The sequence below is a fragment of the Mastomys coucha genome, unplaced genomic scaffold, assembly GCF_008632895.1.
Source record: "Mastomys coucha isolate ucsf_1 unplaced genomic scaffold, UCSF_Mcou_1 pScaffold1, whole genome shotgun sequence".
NCBI lineage: Eukaryota > Metazoa > Chordata > Mammalia > Rodentia > Muridae > Mastomys > Mastomys coucha.
In genome coordinates this window covers 27152019-27161054 of record NW_022196891.1, presented here as the reverse complement: position 1 = coordinate 27161054, position 9036 = coordinate 27152019, and the positions used below count along the sequence as shown (strand labels likewise).

Sequence of the window (9036 nt, the reverse complement as noted above, 5' to 3'; positions counted from 1 at the left end):
GGCGAGTGAAGGGGCTCCTATCTGGGTACAAGAAGATAGACCCGACAGAAGAGTTGGATGTGGAGTCAATTTTGGGGAGATGGCATCCTCACTGGACCTTTCTGCCCGTCTTTAAAATGAAGATGGACAAGTCTGGATTGATATTCTTGAATCCTGAAAAACATCCTCTTTTCCTCCTTCTGTGTGTGCATGTAGAGAGAGAGAGAGAGAATATGAATGAATGATGAATGAATGAATGAATGTGCACATGGAGGATTCCACCTTGGTTTTTGAGACAGGATCACCCAGAAAGCCCCAGAAAATCTCCTCTGTCTCTATCTCCCCAGAAATGAGATTGTAAGCATGCCTGTTTTTTTTTTTTTTTCATTTTTGTATTTTTCTTTTAATGTGCATACAGGGGACTGAACTCAGATCCTCATGCTGGTGTAGTGAACATTTGCGTTCCTTCCGCTCCCTTCAGCTCTTTAAAGCAGATTGTCCTCAGAAGGACGATCATATGGGAAACATGGATCGTCAGCTAAAACAGAAAGGAGTCACTCACACTGCTGTGTAAAGATGCCCTGTAGGGAATGGGGGAATGAGCAAGACACCTTGGTGAAGATACAGGGGGGCAGGTGCAGGCTGTGAATGGCTTGGATGACCGAGCTCTTTCCTTTCTCATGGATGGAGATGTAGCTGGTGGCACCTCTGACTAATACAACACTACCCTTGTGTTGCTCCTAGACTCTCCCATGAAGCCTCGGTACCAACTGAGGTTTGACTCAGGGTTCTCTCTTAATCATTGAATGAGTAGGGAACCAACTTGTGTCTTGAAATACACATAGGAAATAGGACCTAGTAGAGCCAGCCAAGTCAGTCGTCTAGAATCAGCCTTCTGTGTTTTGAGAGCCTGCAATAAAGGAGCTTAGCCAATGTGGGAGTCCCCACCAGCTCTGAGAGATCAGGTCTTCACCTGGGGCTGGGAAACAGGTAGCAGACATTTGGGTGTGTGAGTATGTGGGGGTGGGTAAAGAGTGTACACAGAAACTGCCACACCCGCACCCCACATTCCATGATGGGGTGGAGTCATGCGTAGCCCTTAATCCTAACCGTCTCATTGTTGTTAGTTTTGATCTTTGACAGCAATGGGTCCCTAAGGACACACAGAGCAGGGATGTTCGGAGGACCTAAAGGGCATCTTTACACAGCAGTTGCAGACCCGCTTCTTTTGGGCATCTCCATTATCACTGGCTCACAGTTATCATCTGAAAGGAAATTAGAATCATGGCTGGCCATGCTAGGTCATTAAGGCCACAAGACTTACCCAAGTCACTCGAGATGTACACAACTTGTTGGGGATTTATAGGAAGAATTGTTCCGAGTTACTAAGAGTTATGATACACACCCTTGCTAAAGAATAAAAAGATTAATGGCATCACGTATTACTCCCAATAGTTCACCCAGTGCTCTGGAAGGTGCTTTAGAATTCTGAAGGTCCTCAGGTGGGGTCTTCAAAGGATGTCTGAAGCGCTGTCTGTGTACAAGAAAACTGTGTAGGGATGCAGTGGTGGCAGGACGGAGTAGCAACCTGACTGACCTGACAACTGTATTAGGTGAGCGGTATCATATGTGTATTTCTTGTCCCGGTTTCAGCTTCAGCTGTTACTAAATGGCAGAATGGGTCTGATGTGGCACCTCCTTTTCTGGTGGCTGCAGGGGTTTTCCTAAGATCTCCCTAAGTTCCAATAGTCTGTGTATGAGTTGGGTTTCCATCATCGGAACTGAGAAAACCTGAACACGTTCTTTTAAAAAAAAAAAGACTAATTTTTTTTAGGGGTGTGTGTGTGTGTGTGTGTGTGTGTGTGTGTCTAAATTCAGATGTCCTTGGAGGCCAGAAGAGCGTACTGGATCCCCTGGCTTTGGAATTGGCAGTTGCCAGTAGGTGTTCAGAATTGAACTTGGGTCCTCTGAAAGAGCTCTCTTAACCACGGAGCCACCTCTGCAGCCCCCCAGGAAACCTGAATGCTTTTGAACAGCATGGAGAAGTTCGGAAATGACTCTGTATTTATAAAGCTGCTGGACTGGGCTTTCCAGCTCAGTGTTGACCTGCCCTGAAACCAGCCAGGGAGTCAGAAAGCAGGAAGAACAGGGACTCCAGAATCCTGGGCCATGGCACAGTTTATTATTGTATTCGTTAAGCCCACGACAAGAATTCTTCCAGGTAGAAATGGAGGAATGTGCGGCCATATATTCAGCTTTCTTAGACCAGGGAGTGGCCCCCTGCTATCAGTGAGCTATGAGATCTAGAGACAGGCATGTGTCCTAGGCTGTAAGAAATGATAGGGGAAGGCAGTGGGTAAAGATACTGAACAGGACCCCCTTGGCCTCAGGACATGTCTGGAAGGCCCTGAGAGAGGGGGCACAGCAAATACAAGCCAGTCTCCGTTTACTGCAGAAACTCAGCCTGTATTTCATGCCACCGTAGTGCTGTGCTCAGTGTAATTCATCTTTTTAAGTTGCTTCTGTTTCCTTTGTGTCGTTTGACTTTGCTTCTCAGGTCTGGCCACTCTGTTCCGCTCAGTGCTGGGACAAGCTGAACTTTGCGCATGTAAAATCTCAACCAAGAACAGAGCTCAACAGTGGTTCCTTGTGTTATATAAATAGTGTCAGTGATATGGAAGCTCCCCCCCTTTCTCTCTCTCTCCCTCTCTTTCTCCTCCTGTGAGGCTAATCTTCAGATTGATCTGTGCATGTACTCAATGGCACAATGGCCCGAGCACAGACATACCCTTGGCCTCAAGCTTCTTCCCTCTTCACCTCGGATGGGAAGGAAGCCAGCTCTGAGCTGTGAGGCTGCAAAGACTGTAGGCAGAGCCAGTCTCTTCTGGCAGGTTGGCATGGGCTATGCCATGCCTACACTTACTCCTTCAGCAGACCTAGCTTCTTCAGGGCCTCCCTCCTGTGCCCATCAGGAATGCCCTTTGGGGATATCTTGACACTGACACAGGCGGGGCGAGGAAGCTTGTCATGGCTCTGTCCTTTGAACGATGGCTGCGGGGAGCACCGGTCCTGCTCCAGGTCAACCAGGTTGCCCCCCTGGATTTTTGCAAAATCCTTTCCCATGCCCAAGGAGGCAGGCCGGGGCCGGGAGTTACGAAAGACACTGGGTGAAACCTTGTCCATGAAGGGGCTCTTTCCCAGAGACGTGCTGGTTTGGCAGCTGGGGTCTTTCTTGGCCGCGGAGAGATAGCTGCTCAGCCCCACGCCCGAACGCTCCAGAGTGTTGGACTTGAAGTTCATCTGTCTCAGGCCAGGGATGCTGCTTTCCTGGAGGGTCAGCCGTGGGTCGGGCTTGGGCTGTGCCAGGGAACTGTTTTCCTTTGAGGCCTTGGGGATAGGAATGGGCATAGATTTGGCAGCTGTAACCTTTCCTGGAGGGGTTTCCTGGGTAGGAATCCAACCCTTGCTTCGAGAGTCCACAGAAGCGACAGCCTTCACTGGGGAATTTTTCCCCGCTGCAGAAGCAGTTCCCGAGACGAGAGCTTGAGATGCTGGCTGGGCAGGAGTCCGGGCCTGGGACGGGGTCTGAGCCTGAGCCTCCTTGATTTTGAGGGTACTGGTGTGTTTATTTACAAGTAGACTGGGGTCATCTTGGTCCTGGGGTAGGCCTAGCTTCTCCAGGGCCTCTCTGCGGGCTTTCCTTTGTCCTTGTAAAGAGGAGACAGGGCCGGAGTCTGGAGCCTCAGTGTGATTTGACAACCAGTTCTGGGGGTGGCTGTGGAAACTGCTGCGGCTGCTCTTCAGGACGATATTAGGTGGCAGCCTACGGGGCTTGGAGGCTGTGAGGGGAGCCTGCTGAGTGTTTGGCTTGATCCCTGAAGGTAGGGGAGGTTCTTCAGCCCCTGTGTTCCGAGATGACTGGGCAGGAGGCCGCTGTGGTTGCTGTGGCCCCTCTGTCCAGCCTTTCTCAGTGGCTTTATGGGACTCGGTTTCAGAAGACATTTCCACTTTCTTCTGGGAGGGTGGGCTTCTGTCTAGAGAGTGGTCCGGTGGGGTGTGTGTCTGTTCTCCTGGCTTTTTAGGTGGGCTCTCTGCCCCACTCTTCTTTGGCCTAATGTCCTGGAAGGCTTCTGGCGGGGGTATGAGAACTGTGTTCAGGTCAAGGGATGGGGCTGGTGGCTGGACGACCTTAGCGCCCTGGCTGGTCTGCCCTTTCTCGGGATCCTCTAAAGACACCTCAGAGGCTTCTGAGACAGGGTTGTTGGTCTGGGTGGCGCTTTCCCTGAGGTTCTGGCTTCTGCCAAGATGAAGGTTTCTGGGAAGGCTGTAGGAACCTGACCTGAGGCCCAGGCTGTGAGGCTCCGGAGGACCCGAGGACTGGGCCACTCTTTTTGGCACTGGCACCTGCTGAATGTCTGTGGCCTCTGGCTTTCCTGTGGGGGATTAAGGGGAAGAGAAGGAAGGAGTAAACAGACTGAGAATGCTGCTAGAGCTGAGAGCACATACCTCCCCACTCTCTCCCTCAACGGTGGGGTTTGTTTTATTTGGCCTGCTTTTAACAGGGGAGCTCTGTTTTCTTGAGTTCCCATAGACTAATGGATAAGGAGTGGCAGGTTCTCTTTGACTGGGAATTGATATTTTTCTAACGGTTGGAAGACATCACTTCTGAGTTGCTTCAAATCCTTGACTTGGGCTCTCCCATCCTTCTGTTCCTACACCAAAGTCAGGGAGAGACTTTAAGATGTTCTTTGTAGTTACCACAGCTTGCAGCAAACAGAGCCCATGCAAGTGCTTGACCTAAACTTGATGTGCTTTGGCCTTCTACTTTCAATTCCTAGGAGAGAGAGCCTGGATGTTTCTGTGATAGCTAGTGACCCATACCAGTGACTGATTAGGTATCTTACCTAGTGATCTTGGCAGGTATGTGAGGGCCACCGGGCCCAGTAAATTAACCTCAGGGCACAATGAAGTTTCCGGTTCTACTCTGTCTAAATGGAGGGCCCCAGGCCATGTTAATAAATACTTACTGCATTAGTAAACAATACCACTGCCATAGTCCACAGGAGCAGGGTTTTCTGTTTACCCTGAAAACACATTCTCTTACTCTTGCGTGCCATCCCATCCCCTCTTACTGAATTGGCACTCCACAGGACTTCTGTTGCCTCCTAACAGGGGCCTCAGGGTACCACACAGCACTGGAACATCCCTCTCTTATCTCCCACAGTCTCTGGTTTGCCCAGATTAGCTCCCAGTGCTGACTCATTGTCTCCAGGGCCAACGGGCTTAGGCCACCCGAACTCCTCCCTAAGTGAGGTGTAGCCTATCTCTTTTTAAGTTCTTCCCTGACAGGAAGGGAGCTAGGCAAACCCCTTTCCTTCCTAGGCCTCTGTCACTTCATCGAAAGATGCAAGAAGCTGGTTTCTCGGGGAGCCCCTTCCCTCTAGCTTTAGTCAGGCTAGGAGAGGATGGGGCTCCCCTTTCTGCCAGGGGAACTTGCCCCAGAGGACAAACAAGGTGGGGGAAGTGTTGAGGAGACTCTGGTCTTCTGAGTGTAGCTTCCCTGGACAGCCTCTTACCCTGGGGAGCCTGTTGGGTGGTGGTGGGTAGGGCCCGGAAACTCCGAGGACTGGTGGCTGGCTCTGACTCGTCTGTGGAGAGTCCGCTGTCAGCCTCAGCCTCTAGGGAGCCAATGGTCTTCTCCAGGAAGAGCAGACACTCCTTTTCTTCAGCAGACAGGAAATCGTAGCTGCTGTCACTCTGTTGGGAGAGGGAACTATGAAATTGGGGGTGGGGATGGGGGTGCCGAGACTCGCCCTGCTGCGGGTGGGGGTGGGGTGGGGTGGAAGAGCTGCAAAGCTGGCAAGCTTTCCCCGGTTCTGCTCTGCCAACCACTGAAGCTGCTTCCTGCAACAGTAGGCACCAAGGAGGCCTGGCAGGCTGAAGCTCACTGGGACTCAGTTCGGAAGGCTAGGCAGGCAGGTGCAAGAGCACTTTTTGGTTGCTTAGTCCTGGGTAACTAAGGTAGACGATTTAGGGGCACAGATCAGAAGCAGCCAGCCGCAGGGTTTCATTCCAGTTCCATGGGACCTTAATAGTTCAAGAAGTATGCCTCCCATCTAACCCTGAATTATAAGGGCCAACAGCCTGGCTAAAACATGACTGGTATCTGGTGTCTCCTTTAACTTTTTAAAGCACTTCTGCCCCCCCTCAACTACTACCCGGCAGGAAGGCCAGTGCGAACAGCAGCTCCGTGCATGCCAAAAGCAGCCGTGGGGATAGATAGCATTTGGCCTGAGCATTTCCATTCCTCCTCATAACGTCTGTGATGCTTCAGAATTGTGACTGTTCCAGACTCCCTGAGACTTCTGGCGAAGCTTGCCAGACGGTCCTAAACTCTCCTGGGGAGTCAGGAAGAGGCTGTGAAACAACCCTTCCAGACGGGCCTGTCCCATACTTCAGCTGCCAGATGTCTGGGCCTGCACAAGGGAGAGTCCCCCAGACACCTCTTGCCATTGAAAGATCTTCAACACCGCCCTGCCCTCTGGATCCTCTTTCATAGAGAATCCAAGGGAGTGTGACTACTCTTACTGGTGTCTTCCAGTCAGAAACAGGATGTCTCTGTGTCCCCAATCTCGCATGTCAAAGGGAAGATGTGCATGTCCTGCAAGCACTTTGGATTTATGTGTGCATGCATTGTCTTTTCTGCCCCCTGTTTATATATCGAAACTCATTATCTAGGCATCCAGGTGCGGTGGGCACACTACTGAGTTCCAGGATGACTCTATATCCAAAGCAAACAAACAACCCATAAACCCATTAACTATATTAAACATTAACATTTGCTAGAAACCTTTTATAAACCTCAGATTTTCTTTTCCTTTCTTGTCTCCCTCCCTCCCATCCCCCACCCCCAGACAGCATCTCCTGTAACTTAGGCTGGCCTTGAACTTGCTCAGTAGCCAAGGATGACCTTGGATTTCTGATTCACTTCCCTCCTTCTGGTATTTAACTAAGTTTTGTGTGTGTCAGGGATCTAACCCAGGCCTTTGTGCATGCAGGGCAAGCACCGTCCCTCCATCCCCAGCTGGATCCCCCCAGCCACAGGCTCTAGTCTCAAATACTCTTCAGGGCACTAAACAGTCAAGTCTGAGCTCTTCCCTCAGGCTTACAATGTGTGCAAGAATGATGAGCAGCAAAGGGATGCTTATATTTGGGCGTAAGGCACACGTCCTCCTTCAGCCAACCTTTTAAGACCCAGAATCTGAACTCAGGTCCAGACAAAGAATAGCTTCTTACATGCCCTCACAAACAGTTAAGCATTGATTTGGGACATTTCTGTCTCAGTTCAGAGAGAGCCATTTATTTTCTACACAGAGGCTTTATTTATTTCTTTTACTGTTTAGAAATCTTTATTGCTTTGTACGAGTGTGTTTATGGGCATGTGCGTGTAGAGATCAGAAAGAGTCAGTTTCCTCCTTGTGCCCTATGGATTCTGGGAACAGAACTCCATCTTTATCTCATGCACTATGCTTATTTAGAAGGATTTACTGTACAGCCCAGCCTAGCTGGTAATATGGTGTTTCCCTACTTAGCTTTCTATGTGTTGAGACTGGGTGTGTGCCAATATACTTATTAAGAATAGCTTTCTTTTTCTTTTTTTCTTACTTCATAAGGCCCTGGGGATGGACACACTGGGCAGTCACCTAGCTTTCTAGATGATCCTTTGTGTTGGTTAGTTGTTGTCCTTTAACCCCGGACGCTCCCTTTTGGAGGAAACTTCTAAGACTCAGCTGACAAAATAGATTGCTCAGGGATCTCAGAAAGTCTCAAGATTCATGAAGCCCTTCCCCAAGGTTATGTAGGCAATAGACAGATGGGGGAGGGTAGAGCGGGGAGACAGAGATCGAGAGAGACAGACACAGAGAGAAAGAGGGAGGGAGGGAGAGAGAGAGGGGGGAAAAAGAGGTGGAGATTGATTTTTTTGAAGGACTATCTGCAAGTTGGTCAGGAAGCTATAAGGAGCAGGTTTCAAACTGTCACTCATGCTCATTGTGGCTTTTTGGTGATGCCTGAGAGTCACCCATGTTCCTGTAAGTCACCTCCATATTAGGATCATCTCTTTGGTCTGTCTGTGCCTGCCCTACCAAGCCTCCCCAGGAAAAGTCAGACATCACACGCATCTTATTACTCCCTCGAAAACCATGGTGTTTACTGGGTGTTAATATTTCCCCTACTTTAAAAACTGCGGAGACTAGCCCTGTGTGATGGTACACACCTTTAATTTCAGCACTTGGGAACCAGAGGCAGATGGATCTCTGATGAGTTCAAGGACAGCCTGGTTGACATAGCGAGTGCCAGGCTAGCGGGAGCAACCTACTGAGACCCTGTCTCAAACCACAAACAGACAAACGAGTCCCAAACTGAAGAGACTGAAGCTTAGAGGAACTGGTGACATGCCAAGGTAGTACGGCTTCTAAGTAGGGAATCTGGATGTGTTTGCTTCCATAAGGGTTCCCAACTAGTCTGTTCTCTTTGACTTTTGTGGGAAACTGAAACCATGCTACTCATTGCAGTGAACCCTCCCACCCCCCTTCACCCCTCTACTACCCCTCCCCACCTTGCCAAGACAGGTCTCACTATGTAATTCTGGCTATATTGGAACTTGACCTGTATGTAGACTACTAGGCTAGCCTCAAACTCACAGAGATCCGCCTGCCTCTGCTTCCTGAGTGCTGGGATTAAAGGTGTTCACCCCTATGCCCTGGCATTGTCGACAGTTGTAAAAGTCCGTGTGCTACAAGAATCTACCTTCCAGTTTTGAGCCCGACTTAAGTGCCTGCTCCCTTTCTCCACCTAAGCTCATTGTTTGATCTAATTAAAATGGGGGGGGGGAGTGGGCGGGTATTGATCTCTATTGATCTCTGATTGCTCTCTAAGGCTGTCCCACCCAGTTCTCTACAGAAGCAGAGGTGACTCAGAGGCAGGAACCAATGATTCACTCCGTGGTGAAGAAGATGAAAGAGAAGGTGCGCTGAGTGACCGTGGGTGGCCCAGCAG

At 50.0% G+C, this 9036-nt stretch overlaps 1 protein-coding gene across 1 annotated transcript in view; it reads right to left on the bottom strand.

Annotated features, from left to right (window-relative positions):
• Nucleotides 1-1320: 1320 nt before the first annotated feature.
• The window catches only part of CUNH1orf116 (chromosome unknown C1orf116 homolog), a 13797-nt gene continuing 6081 nt past the window's right edge, over nt 1321-9036 (bottom strand). Inside the window, exons 2-3 of the mRNA XM_031381549.1 lie at nt 5556-5736; nt 1321-4412 (exon numbers count right to left, since the gene is read on the bottom strand). Of these exons, the coding sequence (XP_031237409.1) occupies nt 2899-3981 (1083 nt within the window). The 5' untranslated portion in view covers nt 3982-4412; nt 5556-5736 and the 3' untranslated portion in view covers nt 1321-2898. The remainder of the gene's footprint in view (nt 4413-5555; nt 5737-9036) is intronic.